At 43.3% G+C, this 19,478-nt stretch overlaps 4 protein-coding genes across 8 annotated transcripts in view; 3 read left to right on the forward strand and 1 right to left on the reverse strand.

The window, feature by feature from the left end:
- The first annotated feature begins 362 nt into the window (after positions 1-362).
- On the forward strand, positions 363-3,923 carry nusap1 (nucleolar and spindle associated protein 1). Its single transcript, XM_060871580.1, has 12 exons — positions 363-543; positions 1,047-1,103; positions 1,221-1,388; positions 1,479-1,638; positions 2,090-2,173; positions 2,260-2,372; positions 2,481-2,528; positions 2,630-2,787; positions 2,870-3,021; positions 3,112-3,225; positions 3,383-3,488; positions 3,634-3,923. Exons 1-12 carry the CDS (start codon positions 469-471, stop codon positions 3,719-3,721), a joined length of 1,323 nt encoding a protein of 440 aa, XP_060727563.1. The 5' UTR covers positions 363-468; the 3' UTR covers positions 3,722-3,923.
- Positions 2,522-7,111, reverse strand: ndufaf1 (NADH:ubiquinone oxidoreductase complex assembly factor 1). 4 transcript variants are annotated; one of them, XM_060871584.1, is made up of 5 exons: positions 7,094-7,111; positions 5,104-5,634; positions 4,480-4,665; positions 4,315-4,389; positions 2,522-4,139 (listed from the first exon to the last, which is right to left on the reverse strand). In XM_060871584.1, the coding sequence occupies exons 2-5, from the start codon at positions 5,602-5,604 to the stop codon at positions 3,978-3,980; spliced, it is 924 nt and encodes a 307-aa protein (XP_060727567.1). In that variant the 5' UTR covers positions 5,605-5,634; positions 7,094-7,111; the 3' UTR covers positions 2,522-3,977. The 4 variants fall into 4 exon arrangements, with proteins under 4 accessions (XP_060727567.1, XP_060727565.1, XP_060727564.1 ...); XM_060871582.1 differs by lacking the exon at positions 7,094-7,111 and adding an exon at positions 6,525-6,579; XM_060871581.1 differs by lacking the exon at positions 7,094-7,111 and adding an exon at positions 6,408-6,555.
- Positions 7,112-7,126: 15 nt separating this feature from the next.
- rtf1 (RTF1 homolog, Paf1/RNA polymerase II complex component) lies at positions 7,127-16,538 on the forward strand. Its single transcript, XM_060871578.1, has 18 exons — positions 7,127-7,283; positions 10,374-10,484; positions 10,574-10,724; positions 10,876-11,080; positions 11,711-11,831; positions 12,011-12,122; positions 12,256-12,397; positions 12,517-12,694; positions 12,891-12,973; positions 13,407-13,494; positions 13,713-13,820; positions 13,989-14,066; positions 14,236-14,357; positions 14,450-14,507; positions 14,671-14,748; positions 14,923-15,021; positions 15,231-15,345; positions 15,485-16,538. The coding sequence occupies exons 1-18, from the start codon at positions 7,200-7,202 to the stop codon at positions 15,589-15,591; spliced, it is 2,040 nt and encodes a 679-aa protein (XP_060727561.1). The 5' UTR covers positions 7,127-7,199; the 3' UTR covers positions 15,592-16,538.
- A 1,972-nt stretch (positions 16,539-18,510) lies between these two features.
- The window catches only part of golga5 (golgin A5), a 9,135-nt gene continuing 8,167 nt past the window's right edge, over positions 18,511-19,478 (forward strand). The window contains exon 1 of one of the 2 annotated variants that reach the window (XM_060871586.1): positions 18,511-18,687. The gene's annotated coding sequence lies outside the window, so the exon portion shown is untranslated. The remainder of the gene's footprint in view (positions 18,688-19,478) is intronic. The other variant, XM_060871585.1, reaches the window with a different exon arrangement.

Raw genomic sequence — 19,478 nt, forward strand, 5'->3', positions numbered from 1 at the left:
CATACGCATATACACACGCGCACACATACACACGCAGACACACATGCACAGATACACGCACATGCACAAACACACGCACACACTCACATACACATATACACGCACGCACATGCACACGCACGCACACACACTCACACATACACACGCACGCACACACACTCACATACACATATACACACACACATATACACATACACGCACACGCGCGCGCACGCACACATGCACAGATACACACATGTGCACACACACACACACACACACACAGTCAGTCAGGATCCTATTGGTGCGTGTTGTGCGGCGTCACGAGCAGACAGCCAATAAAATGAGCTCGTTGTAGATTTTGAACAAATCGCGCGCCGTTCGGATTGAGCGTCCTGTCGGTGACACGGAAAACAAACAGAAGACGACGGTTTGATTCGTTTCGTTTGTTTCACTTTACTGTAAAATTTGTTCCGGTTTGGTGTGAAGATGGATTTAGACTCCATGAGATATGCGGACCTGAGGCAGCTCGCCAAGAGCGTTGGGTTAAAAGCCAACATGAAGGTGAGACGGTTAATAACGGCTCCGGTTAGCATCAGGAGCTAACGGTCATTACGGGGGTCACGTCAGGGGTAATTATTAATGTTTATCTGTAATAACATGCAGGTTACAGCAGCAATGTCAGCGTTACAGAATCCACATATCCTCCATGTCAAAGTAAACAACACCGTACATAAAGTGTGTGTGTGTGTGTGTGTGTGTGTGTGGAATTTAATACTCTATTTAAACAGCACTAAAACTGTCCTTCACTAAAGGTCCTAAAGACACACATGGAAACAGACTGAAGTGTTAATAAAGTCCATCATGTGGAGAAGAGAACTGATGGTTTTTGTTCACCGATTCACATCATTACACTTTCACACAGTAGCACAAAGTGTGTAGAATTAACTCGAATCACTTCAGTTCTTATTCACTGTTTATCTGAGATTTTTACTGGATAATAGGAGACCGAACTGTTGGTACAAAAACACTGCTTGTCTAAATGAAATCTGCTGTTTATTTTCCAGGCTGATAAGATGCTGAAGACGCTGAAACTGCATTTTGAACAACAGAGCTGTGTGAATGTGAGTGAGGTTTAGTTTAATAGTTGAATAAGATTTAGGTAATTAATTTCAGGCTCCGTGCCCTGTAGTGCACTTGTATTATCCTTCATTAGTCAGCGTCATGTTTCCCTCTCCCAGGGTAACCAGGTCACCTCGGATGACGTGCAAATCTCAGAGGAGGCAGCAGTCGAACCCAAACCTGCAAACGACACACTGGTGACCAAACGTCGTGTAAAAAAACAGAAGAGGAAAGACTCTGGAGACGGAGCTGATGAGAATTCCAAACCGGCAGAGAGTCCAGTTCAGGTGAGTGTTAAAGGGTTGCAGCGTCACACGTTGTTTCATTGTTGAAGCAACTTACTTCATTTGTGTAAAAACTTAAACACTTGTTTTCAGGATGACACACAGCTGCCTGGAGAGGAGGAGGAGGAGGACGGAGGCGGTAAACCGAGCTACAAGAGGAGGAAGGTGTCCTCGGTTAAGGACATGAAGCCTCCAGCTCCTGAAATGAAACCTGAATCTTCTGCTGATGATTATGTCGCTGAGGGCCAGAAAGGTGTGTTAAAGGGGGAGGCAGATGGCAGTGTACAGCATTGTCACGTGTTGATATCGATTCTTTAAAAAGTAAAAAAAAAAGGCTGTTTATTCCATGGCATTTGTATAAACATGATTTATTACTATTTTATTATTTGTTCATTTTATGATGTACAGCACTTTGTCAGCTGTGGCTTTTTTTTTAAGGTGCTTTATAAAGTATTTAATAATAATTAATATTGTCCTCTTCTGAGGAATGAGAAGTTCTGCTGGTGACTCTTTAGCTCCATAAACTTTTAATCCCTACCTAAGATAAGATACAGAATTATTCAATCAATCTCTAATTACAATTTACAAAGTTTATTACAAATATTTATGACCGTTATTACATTCTGTGAATAACATTTGTGTAAATCTTTAAAATTATAAAATATATTCTGAAAATCCCATTTATTTATTGTTTTCCAACACAGATGTGGTTAAGAAGACTTCTGGGAAGATTCCCCGTCACAAGGGTCTGATGAAGAAGAAATCTGCTCTGAGGCTGACCACACCGAGTAACGTCACGTTTCGTATTTTACAGTCTATATGTGGTTCTGTGCACGTCAAAGCTCTACAACTGAGGGTGTTGTACCTGATCTAGATTTCAAGAAACTCCATGAAGCACATTTCAGCAAGATGGAGTCCATCGATTCCTACGTCCAGAGGAGGAACAAGCAGATGGAGGTGCTAAAGGACACAGTGAACGACCTGAAGGTTTGTACTTGCTCGCTTTGGAATTGTTAGCAAATTGCCCTGTTCTAAGAGACACAGAAGACTGTGCAGGTTTTTATTGCTCATTATTGTTTAATGTTGATATTTCAGTCTCAGTCAGAAAACACCAAGAAAACTGAGGACACAGAAACTCATGCAGTAAGTGCAGTTTATTCATGTTTACTATCAGCTTATAGTCTTTTAAAGGGGAAAAAAAAAAAAGTTCCCGGTTTACGATTCATCTGTTTAAATGCTTGTAGACTCCGGCGGTCAGCCGAGCCTCGCTGTTCAGCCCGGGAGTGCCGGTAAAGAAAGTGGAGAAGTACAAGGTCACTCAGGCTCCCACTAACAAGCCAGTGAAGAAGGACAGCGCCCCCTTTAGGCCTGCCATATTCTCAGCCAACAAAATCAATGTCAGGTGAGGAACATGCCATGAACTCTGGGCTTATGGGTGTGAGCCGTGTTAATGTTGTGATCTGATGTAATGATTTAATCTTCAGGTTCTCACAAACGACGATGGACAATGAGCACAAGCGCTCCCTGGTGAAGACTCCGGCCTGCATGTCTGCCATGTCTCCTCTCACACCCACTCCGGGCAGGAAGTCTGAAGTGCACGCAAACAAGAACGCTGCTCCTGTCAACAAAACTCCAGGTCTGAACAGTGCAGTTAAAAACAAAAGCGATGAATTATCATGATGAAAGGAAACAGTGTTGAAGTAAAGTGTGGTTTTATATTTTTCAGGAGTGACTCCGTTTGTCTTCAGCGGGGCTTCAGGCACTCCAGGGACCAACAAGAAAAATGCTTTCGATCTGAAAGCGAGCCTCTCTCGTCCACTCGCATATAAACCTCATAAAGGTGAGCAAAAAAGATTGAGAATGTGGAATGCACCGTAAATATTTTATTTGCGTATCTGGTCAACGAAGGCGTGCTGTAGATCCCGGCTCTGAGCTGTGACATGGTTCCACTCGCTTCTGTTTATGCCTCAGATTTCTGTTTCTTTTTCCACGTGTAGGAAAACTGAAGCCTTTCGGAGCGACGCATGAAAACACAGCGCTGAACAAATCTCAAACGATTTCTTCTCACCAGAAAAACTACAAACAACACCAAGTGCAGACACGGTCAGTGGCACGTTGCTACTGAGAACACACACAGTACACAAACATGAAATATTAACACTGTCTGAAAGACATTTATCTGATTAGACTGGAGAATGCTGCAGAATGCATGTTGATTCTCTTCCCTCTGGTTTATTCACTGTAACAGAGATGAGCGGCGTGAGGAGCACAAGAAGGTCCGGAAGCAGAACAAGGAGAAGACGCTGGGTTCCAGACGTGGACTGGTTATGGCGTAACGTTCCTGCTTTATTTTCAAATGAGATTTAGACTGTAGCTTCATGCACCTTTTTTATTATTAAGCTTGTGTCTGTTTTTCAGTGTTCAAAGAATGTTTTTTAAATCTTGTTAAAATCCCCCCCCCCATTAATTTCAGTAACAACTGTTGTAGACTATAATACTGAGTTTACTTGATATTAAATAAATGGGTTTTTGTCGTCAGTGAGTGTTGCAAAAGTACATGGAACTTAAATCCCCAGCATTATTCCGTCATGTTCAGGCTGACAGTCGTCTCTGTTCCACCTCCGGGTTCCTCTTGTACAGTTCATATGCAAACTCCTCTGTGTGAGCGCGATCGTTACACACAGCGATGAAGTCGATCTCTAACTGGAACGCTCCGTCTGCTTTATCTCCCAGTGTGAAGCCGATAGTATTCACCTGAAAACCAAAACATGTTAAAACCAAGAAGGACATGTGTATGCTTTTAAATTGGTGTGTGTGTGTGTATATGTACTAGTGTAGCTGCTCACAAATCACAGATTTAAAGCGTGTAAACGCTGAGGAACTTTCCTGTAACATTTATGGAAGGAGTCAGAGAGGAAATCAGCCATACCTTGTCGAGCCAGAGGGGGTACTGTTCGTCTTGTACTCTGCCTCGGCTCGAGAGGAAGAATTTAGAAAAAGGGATCTGTGAAAGTAAGAGGAAAAGTAAGTGAACCCTAACATGACAAACCAATCAGTTATCAAACTTCCAGCAGGGGGGGGGCGGTGCCCACACCTTAACATCCTGCCAGTATGGACCCCCTCGTGTGTACAGGAAGTAGCTGTACATGTCGTCTCTCTGGTGAGAGAAGTAGGTCCCAGCCAAGATGTTCACCATCCACGGCCTGCCGTCTCCACGTATACGCAAATGCAGAGTGTTGAAGTTTGACCAATCAAAGTGCTTTTTCCTGTCGAAGGAACCCTGAAAATAGAGTCAGTGTCCAGAGCTTCACTAAAATCACACGCTGCAGTTAAAAACGAGCAGGACAAGAAACGTGGAGTTTCTGTTATTCCACATCGCCAACAGCTGCTCTTTCATCATTTAAACAAATTCTACATTTCACTCTTATTGCCATATTATATGCGTTCTAATTGTTCTGAAGAATTTCGATTAACGTTAATGATTACATCTAGTGTTATTTGCATAGTAATCTTTCATCTATTTGTTTAGTTTTAAAAGAGAACTTAATCCAAGCAGGAACACAAGAACAGTAATTTAATAATTAATGCAGATCCTCATCCTGCATCTCAGCTCAGAACAATGTTGAACACTACACTAAACACTTCAATAAACACTACCCTAAACACTTCTGGCAGTAAGGAGAGATGACGCCACAGATTGAAGAGCACAGGCACCAACCAGAGGCTGTTTGGAGCGCATGGTGCAGTATCCACTATATCGTGTCTCTCCGTCTCGGGGTGCAGCTGAGCACAGAGAGCCATACAGCATGCAGGTAAAGTTATTCCTCCCGAGCTTCACATACGCTTCACTCCGCCCACCGATCTCCCGGTCCGAGGTGACCACCCACTGACTGAGCGACTCTGGGCCACGGAACTCCCACAGCACACGCGTCTGCTCCAACATGTGCTCCTCCAGTGGCCGGCCCTCGGGCCCCGACCAGCGCTCCATGAACTCGGCCTTGAGGAGACCGAAGTGCTTCTTTACTCCTTCCACTCCCTTTGCGAAGTCAAAATGGATCTTCTGCCAGGGCCATCTGGTGTCCGGAGCCTGGCCTGGTCTGCGGTAGTCCCGCTCATATACAGTCCTGATGCTCAGAGACACAGGACACACAGAGCGTGGCTGAAAGAGACATCTCTGGAAGACAGTGGAGGTTTTCAGCATCCTCCCTGAGACGGCCATAACCTCTGAGCTCAGAGCATTAAATGTCTTCTGAAAACGAGAGAAAACAAAATCAGTTGTCATGTAACTCAATTCTCAACACTCACAGTGGACAAATAAAATGCACCTGTATTACATTCCTGTGTCACAACTGAGCCGTATTCTTCTCTCCACACTGTAAACTGTATCATGGCTATTCTGTAACCTGCAGGCTACACAGCAGCCTTTCGCACTGCAGCCTTTCTCTCACACATACATATACACACACACACACACATATATACATACACACTCACAGCCTGCCACTCTCTCTCTCTCACACACACACAAACACAGCCTACCTCTCTCTCACTCTCTCACACACACACACACACACACTACCCCTTTCTCTCTCACACTCACACACACACAGCCTACCTCTCTCTCACTCACACACACTCACAGCCTGCCACTCTCTCTCTCACACACACACAAACACAGCCTACCTCTCTCTCACACACACACACACTACCCCTTTCTCTCTCACACTCACACACACACAGCCTACCTCTCTCACACTCACAGCCTGCCACTCTCTCTCTCACACACACACAAACACAGCCTACCTCTCTCTCACTCTCTCTCACACACACACACTACCCCTTTCTCTCTCACACTCACACACACACAGAGCCTGCCTCTCTCTCTCTCTCTCACACACACACACTACCCCTTTCTCTCTCACACTCACACACACACTACCTCTCTCTCACACTCACACACACACTACCTCTCTCTCTCTCTCTCACACACACAGCCCGATACAGAACCTCACGGTGACTTACAAATAATACCCGAGACTGGGGAAGTGTTGTGTCGAATCGATTTACAAACGATGACCGCACAAATTAAAAGTTTTAACTATTTTCAACATTAAAACTACTTTAAAGAGCCACACTGACATTTGGATGAGCCGTCGTTCCTGTCCGTCGCCTAAAATGTCCGTAAGGAAACAAGTGATGTTGCAAAACGGCCGTTTGAGGTGCGGGCGCTCGAGCCACAATAGTGTCGCAAACAGTAGAATTTCTTTTAATTTTAACCTCATTGTGTTTACACAGTAAATGTGATTATAGGATCAGAGCAATAAGCAGTGATGTGTAAAGTTCTGATCTAATGTTTAAATGAACCGCAGTGAAGTTAAAGGCTGCAAAGAAAGAAATACGTGAACAGATTCAGTGGAGATTTTACTGCAAACAAACAAAATATTTGTTTACTTTCACTATTTATTTAAATTTATTTAAACTATCTATTTAAATTTATACATATATAAAAATAAATATTACCTGTTTTACTGAAACTGATAATAATAATAATAATAATAATAAGAAGAAGAAGAAGAAGAATTGTTTTATATAACGGCTATTGGGTTTAATAACTGAACAAAAATGTGAAAAACAATTGAATGTTTTTAATTATTTCTGATGACGTCACCGCCCTCCCCGTGGGTGGGAAAAATAAACAAAATACGCACCGCGCATGCGCACTCCTGTTTTCAGTGATGCGCATGCGCACTGGCGCTCTCTAGCGCCGCCGCTTGTGCTCGAGCGCAGTCACTGACGGTAGCTCTGAAGCTAACGATGGTGAACGTAAAGAAACGGAAAGGTCGCGTCGTCATCGATTCCGACTCGGAAGACAGCGCGAGCGATGACAACTTGGATCAGGTAAATAAAGAGCTACTTTTCCTCATCCTTCAACACTAAGCATAGTGTGTGTGTACATTGTGTTCGCTTCGGTAACATTAGCACGAGCGTCCATGCTAGTAGTAGCTGCGCTATTTAACAATATTAAACCTACTCGTAATGCGGCGGTGCGCTCTGACGTCACTGTTCGCGCTGCTCGGTGATTAGACAATTTGTGAAGCTCAAGCCAATTGTAGTTCAGAAGGCGGGAAACTGTCCACCTATCATAATATAGTGGGCGGGTTTTGTGTGAAAATAGGTGGGAAATGTGTGTATATATATATAGAACGCAAAAGAGCGCTAGCTGGCTAGTTACTTTAAGAGCTTGTTATTAAACATCATTATGTAAAAGTAACAGATTTGTGCTACTCGTCTGTTTTACTTTATAACAAAGCACAACACACGTTTAAAGTCAGAACACCGAGTTGTTTGTGTGTGTGTGTATGGAATGTTAGCTAACATGCATGCTAGTTAGCCTGTTAGCGCGTTAGCCAGTCCTGTGCTTTTGTAAACATCAGAATGATCAGACACGACGGTGTGGCGATCAGACACGACGGTGTGGCGATCAGACACGACGGTGTGGCGATCAGACACGACACTGGCGATCAGACACGACGGTGTGCTGTTTATTTTACACACGCTGACAGATTTGAAGAATCAGAATCACGTCATGTTGAGGATTCAAAAGTAAACAGATTTCTGTGACCCGAACAGAACGACGTGTAAAAGTCTCGAGCGTTTATTGGTGTCGTCGCTGAGACTAAACCAGAGCAAATCCACACGTGTACTGAGCTCAGTACGTCCTTGTGCTGCTGGATGATCAGAATCTTCATCATATTTATCTACTTTTACAGACCACACACAAGATAAATAAGATGAGAATAAGAAATGAATAAAAATACTCATGTAAATTCGAATAGACTTTTTTTTTTTTTAAATAAACAGAGAAATAAATAAATTGTATGTACAGTTGTGCTACAGATGACAGAACGAGATGCAGGATGTACAAGCATGGAGGTGATAAATGTTAAAAAGCAGATGACTTGGATGTGAGGGATCCAGAGTGATTTTCTGAGCTCTGTTCCTTACTCTGGATCTCTACAGTTCTTGAAGGATGGACAGGAGAACAACAATAATCCTCTCAGCAGTCTGAACCTTTCTCTGTAGTCTTCTGGTGTCTTGAGTTTGTTTCTGAGCCAAAAACAGACAGTTACTGATGTGTACAGAACAGACGATGACGGCTGAGTAGAACGGTTTCTGCGGCTCCAGCGGCAGGTTAAACTTCCTCAACTGGTGAAGGAACTACATCCTTTGTTGGGTCTTTTTTTACAGTGGTGTTTATGTGAGTGTCCCACTTCATGTCCTGGGAGATAGTGGAGCTCAGGAACTTGAATGCCTTGAGTGGGGGAGTGCAGGGGGGATTCTCCTGAAGTCCACCATCATCTCCACAAGTTGTTGTGACTGCACCAGACAGACAGCTCTTTAACTTCCTGTCTGTAGGAGACTCGTATCCGTCACTGATAAGGCCGATGACTTTAGTGTCGTCCGCGATCTTCAGGAACTTGACAGAGGGGTCGTTAGAGGTGCAGTTGTTGGTGTACAGGGAGAAGAGCAGTGGGGAGAGAACACAACCTTGAGGTGCGCCAGTGTCGGCGGAGCGGCTGTTTGACATGAATCCCAGTCTCACTAGCTGCTGCCTATCTGTCAGAAAGCTGGTGATACATTTCAGTAGTCATCCTCTTTGGCCTGATGAAGGTGTCTGAGTTTTGCTGTAAACCCAATGGCTTATTGTTGTTGAATGTTGGATGACTTCTTGTAGGGATTCAAATGTCCTCACAGAAGTTCAGATCGTTAGCAGCAGCTTCAAAAACGCTCCAATCAGGGAGGTTAAAACAGGCTTGTAAAACCTGCTCTGTATCGTCGGTCCATCTCTTTACAGTCTTTACTACAGCTTTAACAGATGTTTTTGTAGGTAGGTTGGTATAAGATGAGTTAATGAAGAGCACTTCTAGATCTGGACCACACATCTTCTTTAACACTGTTCTATCTGTACACCACCTTTCAGTGATGTAGAACCAGGTCCTGCAGTTGATTCTGCGTCACATTCCGCTCCGAATAGCTGAACGTTTGGCAGGTGTAGTGTGCTGACCGGCGTGGCGTCGTTCAGCCAGGTTTCTATGGCCCACAGCAGCAGAGTGTGAAAAATCCTTATTTGTCTGGGAGAGCAGAAGGAGCTTGTCTATTTTGTTGGGTAGAGAGCAGAGATTTGCCAGATGAATGCTGGGAAATCCACGCTGTCTAATCTTCACAACGAACGAACCCAAGATATGGCGATTATAACATCTCACAGGTTACTGGACAAAACTAGTGGGATTCAGAGGGCCTTTTAGTTTGGTTTTCCTGTCCAAATCATAGTGCATTTAATTCTTCTTCTGAGTCATATGGGTTTGGATTTGTACGGCTACACGTCACTCCAGTAAGCCAAACGTGTAATGTTTATACACAAGTGTAGTTAGAACGTCTTGTGCAGCATCAAGCACTTGTTAGAAAATCTCCAGAGCAGGTCCTAAGGTGCCTTTTTAAACACGTCCGTGTTCCAGAGTCGCCTTCCACCAGCCTTCTGAGACCCCCGGACAGTCGACGCAGAAGAGCCTCTTGGAGTGAACTTCAGCATTACGTCGTCTTCTGTTGACCAGCTGCTGAAGTTCACACACACTGACATTTATGGAAATGAGGTTGTTTACATGCGCCAGCCAATAAGAAACATTCTTACTGACGCTCTGGTGATTCAAAGCAGCTGATGTTCAAATTTTGTACAAGTTTTTATCTTTCTTCCTTTTCAGTGTTACACTCTGGTGTGTGTGTGTGTGTGTGTGTGTGTGTGTGTGTGACTTGCTGTGTACTAGCATTTCATCTGAATGTGGATGTTTTTGACTCCTGCTGGGGCTCAGTTCTTGTGTAAACACACCCTAACTCAGTGACCTGCACATTTCCTGTACCTGCAGTTTTGCTCTAGAAGCAAAGCAAAACTTCCTTTAAGACACACACTGATGCAGAGATTTTATTTTCCAGGAACTGCTGAGTTTGGCCAAGAGGAAGCGTGTGGACTCTGAAGAACCAGAGGAACCCGTCAGCAAACCTGCAGCATCTACAGACTCTGAGACGTCAGACAGCGACGATGAGGTACTTCACTACGCTTTCCTTCTAATAATCCACCTGCAGGCCAAGATTGTGTTTGCGTGCGACTTTAAACTGTGTGTGTGTTTGTGTAGTGGACCGTCGGAGGCACCAAAACTAAGAAAAAGGCGAAGCCTGGTAAAGGGGCGGAAAAGAAGAACCCCACGAAAAAAAAAGTGAACAAAGCTGCTTCTTCAGGGAGCTCGGATGGGGACAGTTCAGCTGAGAGCTCTGCACCTGAGGAAGGTGAGGGGGAAGCGTTCTGAAACACGCAGGCGTTTATGTCTCTGAGGGCAAATGTGTGTGTGTGTGTGTGTGTGTGTGTGTGTGTGTGTGTGTGTGTGTGTGTACGGAAGCCGAGCTGTTGGCATCTAACATATTACTGACCGTCACACAGGCGAGGTGTCCGACTCTGAGAGCAACAGCTCGTCCTCCAGCTCAGATTCCGACTCGTCCTCGGAGGATGAAGTGTTCCGGGACGGATACGGAGACGATCTCATGGGAGACGAGGAGGACCGAGCGCGGCTGGAGCAGATGACTGAGAAGGAGAGAGAGCAGGAACTTTTCAACCGTATTGAGAAGAGAGAGGTGTTAAAACGCAGGTGAGGAGAACATACACGTGTATACACACACACACACACACACACACACACACGTGCACACACACACACACACGTGCGCGCACACACACACACGTGCGCGCACACACGCACACGCACACGTACGTGCGCACACGTACGTGCGCACACACACACGTACGTGCGCACACACACACGTACGTGCGCACACACACACGTACGTGCGCACACACACACGTACGTGCGCACACACACACGTACGCGCGCACACACACGTGCGCACAAACACACGTGCGCACACACACACACGTGCACACACACACGTGCACACACACACACACACACGTGCGCGTACACACACACACACGTGCGCGTACACACACACACACACGCGCGCGCACACACGTGTACGTACACACACACTAAACAAACCAAACCAAAATGTAGAGAGGACAGATGCCCAATATGGCCACCTCCATAACATCACCATTCAGGTCATCAGTGAAATGGTTGAGAGTGAAATATATCAATATACTGTAACGTTAGTGTACTTTATAGTGCACTAGTGTGTGAATTAGGATGTGACCCTCAATTGTAAAAGTCTGGCATGAGTTTATGTCCGGATAATTTGATCCTCTCCCGTGTTTCACTCAGGTTTGAAATCAAGCAGAAACTAAAGACAGAAAAGAAGAAGGTTAAAGAGGAGAAGAAGAAGAAGAAGCAAGAGGAAGAGCAGGAGAAAAAAAAGCAGATTCAGGTTACAGACACTCAGGTGGTGAGTGGATCAGGGGCGTGGCTACTTTCAGAAATCTCACCTTCTGGAAAGAAGCTTTTTATTAAAAAATAATAGTAATAATACTAATAATGCCGTCCTGCCTGTGTGTGTGTGTGTGTGTGTGTGTGTGTGTGTGTGTGTGTGTGTGTGTGTGTGTGTGTGTGTGGACCTGTTTGTAGGTGATGTCCCATAATAAAGAGAGGAGGTCAAAGAGAGACGAGAAGCTGGACAAGAAGTCGCAGGCCATGGAGGAGCTGAAAGCTGAGCGGGAGAAGAAGAAGAACAGAACAGGTTTGTTATCTCCTTATTTCTTTCTCCTGAACAGCAGAATGTCCTCGATGGTGAGTCCAGCAGTCTGTCTCGATTCTGACTGTCTAATCTCTTATCGCTGGCGTTCCTAAATATTTGACCTTCAACCTTTCAGCCGAGCTTCTGACCAAACGACAGCCGCTGAAGGCCAGCGACGTTTACTCCGACGATGAGGAGGAGGAAGAGGAAGACGACGACAAGTCCTCGGTGAAGAGTGACCGCAGCTCACGGTTGTCATCCTCTGATGATGAAGAGGAGTGAGTCTGGGCTTTGATATGATTAGCATTAAAACCTTCTGCATTTTATGAAAAACCCACACACACACTGCACGTTTCACATGAGCCGTGATTGCCGTCTTTTCTCTCCTCCCCCTTAGGAAAGAGGCCACGCCTCCTAAGTCTCAGCCTGTATCGTTGCCGGAGGAACTGAACCGCATCCGTCTGTCACGGCACAAGCTGGAGCGCTGGTGTCACATGCCCTTCTTTGCAAAAACCGTCACCGGCTGCTTCGTACGCATCGGCATCGGGAACTGCAGCAGTAAACCTGTGTACAGGGTACGAGCCACTTCCTGTTTCCAGCTGATTTATTTCCTCATTATCGATCTGTTTCTTTATAAAGTAGCAGTTATTTTATTTAAACTGATGTTTTATGTCCGAAATAATATTAGACTGATGTGAGGTTTTGAGTTTTTAGCTCAGCTGCGTGATTTCATGGAGAACGTGGTGCTTTTCTCTTGCTGCTTGCTACCAGGTGGCTGAGATCGTAGATGTGGTGGAAACGGCGAAGGTCTACCAGCTCGGCTCCACACGGACGAACAAGGGGCTGCAGTTACGGTAAGCTGTTTCATCACCAGGTTTGTGTAGACCACCCTGGAGTTAAAGCTAGTTCTGTTGTGTAGAACATCAAACTCTATTAAAATTCAGTACTGTTGTAGATTTATTACGCAGAATAAATAACTGACAGTGTGTTAGGTTAATGATCTACATCTGTCTACTGTCATTAGAGCTGGACCTGTTGATTTATGTGTGTTTCTTTATTTATCTTGTGTCTGTGTGTCTGTGTGTGTGTGTGTGTGTGTCTCTCTCTCTCTCTGTCTGTGTGTGTGTGTGTGTCTCTCTCTCTGTCTGTCTGTGTGTGTGTGTGTGTGTGTGTGTGTGTGTGTGTGTCTCTCTCTCTCTCTGTCTGTGTGTGTGTGTGTGTGTGTCTCTCTCTCTCTGTCTGTGTGTGTGTGTGTGTCTGTCTGTGTCCCCATGTCCTTTTCTGAAGACATGGTAACGACACCCGAGTGTTCCGGCTGGAGTTTGTGTCCAATCAGGAATTTACAGAGAGCGAGTTTATGAAATGGAAGGAAGCAGTGAGTAAGATTTATTAGTTCTCATTATACATTATAAACATAAATACATAAATAAAATATAACTTTAATTTGAATCAGATTCAGTGTGATTAGCATGACATCACTTCAGTATAAACTGGTGTTGTGTGGCTTTGTTTGTCCTGTTTGTGTCACAGTTCAGTTGAGCTTCTGTACACCTGTCTGTTTAATCTCAGTGTGCTGCTTCTAAATCTTTTCAGATGCACGGTGCAGGAATGCAGATTCCCACCCTGGATGAAATCGCTAAAAAAGAGCAGTCTATTAAAGAAGCCGTTAACTACAAGTTCAACGACAAAGACATCGAGGATGTGAGGCACTGATCTGTGTTGTGTTAGTTTTGTGTGCATTCATTAATGAATCCTTTACCCCTGGCCTGTTTCACTACTAATCAGCTTTCAATCATGACCTTAAATAAGACGAATACATAAAATAAAATAATTATAATTATAATGTAGACGTATGTGCATGATTTACAGATAGTGAAAGAGAAGGACAGATTTCGGAAGGCACCGCCAAACTACGCCATGAAGAAAACACAACTCTTGAAAGAAAAGGTGACTCACTAAAGACTGATCATTTATATCTGTAGTTTAACCTGCACTGGGAGTGTTCAAGGCTTCAGGGTTTATTGTGTAACTGTGTGTGTGTGTGTGTGTGTGTGTGTGTGTGTGTGTGTGTGTGTGTGTGTGTGTGTGTGTGTGTGTGTGTGTGTGTGTGTGTTAGGCGATGGCAGAGGATAGTGGTGACGGCGATAAGGTGAAGATGTTGCAGGATCAGTTGAACGAGCTGGAGGAGAGAGCTGAAGCATTAGACAGGCAGAGAACTAAAAATATTTCTGCCATCAGGTGAGTACACACACACACACACACACACACACACACACACGTGTCACAAGCTGAGAGCCTGGGTTCATTTCAGTAACCTTCTCATTTCTCAGTTACATTAACCAGAGGAACCGCAGCTGGAACATTGTGGAGTCTGAGAAAGCTTTGGTGGTACGTACACGCTTCACACCGACACGCTTCACACCGACACGCTTCACACCGACACGCTTCACACCGACACGCTTCACACCGACACGCTTCACACCGACACACTGCATGCCGCCTGTTTTGTCACGGAAAATTCCAGACCAACATTGTGCTTCTCCTTCCTCAGGCTGAGGGTCAGAACTCCAAAAACCAGCAGATGGACCCTTTCACCAGACGGCAGTGCAAACCCACTATGGTGTCCAACGTAAGTCTTCATCTTAGTTTTTCATCTTTAACAAAGTCACCAAGGACCTCAACATGTGCTCAAAACCCTGTAGAACAATCCAGAAGGAATAAAACACTGTTGTTCCGTTCACTGATGGAGTGATGTGATGAAGCTGCACTAAGTCACTATGTTGTCTTTTCCTTTAATTATCAGGCCAGAGACCCGTCAGTCCACGCTGCTATTCTCGCTCACCTTAATCAGAAGTACGGTTCAGGTTCTGGTCAGGACAACTCGCAGCAGGTCAACAAACAGGTGAGCCGAGGAGGAGTCTGTTAATCTGTTAACGAATGTTATCTCTTGTCTTGGGGTTAATTACACAGTGCTACCAAGAAGAAATGTTGTCCAAACCAAGTTAAACAAAAGAATACAATAATGTAATAAAACTGTTCTGCTTTGTGGATCCAAGTCAGTATCATCAGCACCATTAACCTGTCTGTCTGTGTGTCTGTCTGTGTGTAAAGGGTCCAGGGAACCAGAGGGATAAAGACATCACAAAAACCAGCAGCGACCTCTCAGAGGACCTGTTCAAAGTTCATGACTTTGATGTCAAAATTGATCTGCAGGTCCCCAGTGCTGGTGAGTGTGTGGGTCTCTTTGTGTGTGGGGGGTCTCTTTGTGTGTGTGTGTGTGTGTGGGGGGGGCTGTGTGTTTGGGGTGTGCACGTGTCCCTGAGAGTCCAGATACGTCCTCACTGGGTGTATGTATGTGTTTGCAGAGACAAAGTCCCTGTCTGTCAGCTCCAATTCCCTGCCAGTGAAGGACGGGGCTCCTCGCCGCTCCCTCAACCTTGAAGACTACAAAAAGAGGAGAGGCCTCATCTGACACTCCTGTCTTCCACCAGCTTTCCTTCCATTATACCCCGCATGTGCAACTGCACCAGGGAGCCTGAGACTGTCTCTCTCTCTCTCTCTCTCTCTCTCTCTCTCTCTCTCTCTCACTCTCTCTCACTCTGACTCCTCGTCCCCTGTGTGTGTGTGCGATAGTGAGAGAGTGAGTTGGAGAGTGAATGCAAGTGTGTAAACATGTAAACCTTTGTGTGTGTGTGTGTGTGTGCGCGTGTGTGCATGACTGTTGTGTGAGACATCCATCCTATGTGAGACTACAAACTCCTTGTGCAGTTTGTGTGCACAAGTCTTCTAAAATTAAATTAATGCGAAAATCCCATGAAATGTGGCGGCTTTTTTGTTTACTCTGCGTAGTATTTTTTCTCTCCCCATAACCGTTCTTTATAGGAAAGAAATTGTCCACTGGTTAATTTATACTCTGCTTTCTTCCATTTTCTAAAATGTCAAAATGTTTATCCAAATTCTGCTATATAAATGTTAGACAGTAATGTGGGGGATTTTTATGAGCCGTTTTTCTTCCAGCTGAAACTTTGTAATCCGACTGTGTGTGTGTGTGTGTGTGTGTGTGTGTGTGTGCGCGCGCACGTATGAGTATACAATTATTTTTTTTGATTAGGTTTCAATCCTGGTGTTTTACTGAGAACAAATGTACGAGACTAATGACGTCACTCCTGTAATGGACAAAATCTCTTCACTTGTATAAAGTACCTTTCCTCAGTGGATGTAATTTTTATTTTTTTGTCCTTTTTTTTTTCTCCCTTGTATTTCAACAATCTTCTTTAAAGAACTGATTGCTATGTGACCTCTTATTGGTTATTACTTCTGTCTTCTGGTCAGTTCTTGTATTCATGTGGCATGCTTTGTAAATAAGATGCTTTGGCCATTTGGGATGAGTGCGCAACAATAAAGAAGCACTGTTTCGTACTGCTGGTCCACGTGTGTTTGTTCCTGACGTGTTGAAGGAAAAATACTTAAATAAAACTGGATTAGTCTTGGGTTAAAGGTGAGGTCTCCAATTTTTGAGAAATGCTTCAGAAACCAAGTCGGGCCGAAAAGTAAACCAAAAACAGAACAAACGTGTAGCCAATGAGCAGAAAGGGGCGTGTCTTGTCAATATGAGACAGAGAGTGTGTTCAGTGTGTGACATTAGCAGAAAGCGGTTTTAACATTGACATGGAGGTATGCTAAAGTTTTTGATGCCATATCTTCTAAAATTTGTACTTTATTTAAATATTCAACGCGAGTAAATACTCAACTTTGGTCACTACCTAATATTGTTAATACCTATGAAGGTAGGAAATGTTTGTCCTTTAACTCCCACAATAGATGTATAAGAACTTTATTTCAAAGAGATATTGTATCTTTGCCTTATGTTCATTCTTTCTGGAATCGGTTTACAGATGATATTGTTTGGAAAAAAGTTTAACTACATCCAAATCAGTATTTAATCACAAATAAAATAAAGGAAGTCTCATTTAAACGTATTCATAAGATCTACACAACAAAACATTTTCTTGTGAAATTTAAAAGCGATATAGACACAAATTGTACATTTTGTAATAACAGCTTAGAAACTGTGGTTCACTTGTTTTGGTACTGAACACTTGTAAAACCTTTTTGGGAAAATGTTTGTGATTTTATTGTTAAGAATATTGATGTTAATTTTGCTTTATTTTGGAAAAATGTGCTTTTTGGTGTTTTGAAGACTCAGAGAGACAACTATACTACTAATAGTATTTATATAATAAATCTGATCCTTTTATTAGCTAAATTTTACATTCACAAATGTATGTTTTCTGGAAAAAAAACCCTGTTTCATGTCATTTAGAGAAGAAATGGAACTTTATGTTGATTCTATAAGACTGTCTCTAAAGCAAAAGGCACTGAAAACTTTGAAGTTCTGTACTATAGTTAATATTTTGTTGTAAATTCCCCCTAACATACTTTGTATCTGTATTGTTATTGTCTAGTTTGTTAATTGATGTCTGTTGTTAATTAAAAAAAACAAAAAAACATTGACATGGAGGATAAAGTAAGAACGATAAGGTACGATAAGGTAAGAAGTAGGATGTGTTAATATAGGATCAGCTTTCCAGCGCTGGAGAGAACTGAAGGAGCAGGAAGTTGGTCACATATTCACAGATTGGAGTTTCCTGAGTCAATAACTCCTGAGCTAAACGCTGTTACTACACAAATAACACCTCTTTTCTATCGTAGTAATGTAGAGACGCAGCTACAACCGTGTTTTGTGTAGTAACAGTGTTTAGCTCAGGAGTTATTGACTCAGGAAACTCCAATCTGTGAATATGTGACCAACTTTACTTAAGACGCCGAGGCGCTTTTTTCCTTCTCGATAGGTGAGTAACGTTGGTTTTACTTTGTTACACAGAACTAATATATGTCTTTGTCCTTTACATGATTATACTTGTGTGTCATTTTTGCTTGTTTGTTTATCTACAATCGTATTGTTCTTCCCTTCAGCTATGATAAAGACACATTTCTTTCTGTTAGTTGCCTGGGTTACGTATGTATGTGTGGGCGGAGCTATCGATACAGGGGTGGGACCTATTTGGGTTAGGGGCGTGTTTGTTTTGGTGATTTTATGTCAACATTGGCTTTCAAACAACGGAGACCCCACCTTTAATGTTCACTGTGCATTTGTTTAGTGTGAGTTGGGATTTATTTATTTATCACATTCCCCAGCTGATTCAGAGTGTTGCTTTGTTTACACATTTATTATTATTATTATTATTATTATTATTATTATTATTATTATTATTATTATTATTATTATTAATAATAGTAGGATTAGTTTATTATTATCTTCGAAACTTTTTTCATTCGGGCATCGTTAAGAACAGCCTGTTTTGTTTTGCGTTCCTTTTTTTTGCTCAGGCATCAGTGGACACTCTGTTTTGGGGTCCTTCCAGTTCCTGGTCCACGTCAAGCAGGCTTTGGGTTTGTGATGATCAAACGGGAAGGAAAATAGTTTTAACAGCGACGGCACTGGGTTTATTTTCCCTCTAGAAGATGCCGGCTGACGTTTTGCTCTCTGGACATTGATACAGAAAAGGTATCGCGCTTAAAGTAGCTGAAGTTAACGTTAAATGATGAATGTTTTAGCTTCGACTAGCTAATATAGTGGAATTTATTTCCCCAATCATATTCGTGTAAATCCCGCCCCCTCGTTCAGGATTGGATGGCGTGCTCCCTGATCTTTTCTGCGATTGGATAATTTAGTTGTCTAGTCGGTGGAGTTAGCGTCAGTATGAAATTCGAGCCAATAACATGGTAGGGGGGCGGGGTTTGTCGGTATACGGGTAGGGGAAAAAGTGACCCAAAACAAAATGAGATGTAAAAAGTTCCCGGTTTGATCCTTTTAATGAACCTTTTACAGGCAACAATAAAGTACTGACACCTTTCAGGAGTTTACACATAAAAGATGCCACGACAGTATTAGTGCCTATCTGCATCCACACAGCTCCACAAACACATATGTGTGTGTGTGTGTGTATGTGTGTGTGTGTGTGTGTGTATGTGTATGTATGTATGTGTGTGTATGTGTGTGTGTGTGTATGTGTGTATATGTGTGTGTATGTATGTATGTGTGTGTATGTGTGTATGTGTGTGTATGTATGTGTATGTATGTGTATGTATGTGTGTGTATGTGTGTGTATGTATGTGTATGTATGTGTGTATGTGTGTGTATGTGTGTATATGTGTGTATGTATGTGTGTGTATGTGTGTATGTGTGTGTGTGTGTGTGTATGTATGTGTATGTATGTGTGTGTATGTGTGTGTATGTGTGTGTATGTGTGTGTATGTATGTGTATGTATGTGTGTGTATGTGTGTGTGTGTGTGTG

This window comes from Tachysurus vachellii, chromosome 6 (assembly GCF_030014155.1).
Source record: "Tachysurus vachellii isolate PV-2020 chromosome 6, HZAU_Pvac_v1, whole genome shotgun sequence".
NCBI classification, from domain to species: Eukaryota; Metazoa; Chordata; class Actinopteri; order Siluriformes; family Bagridae; genus Tachysurus; species Tachysurus vachellii.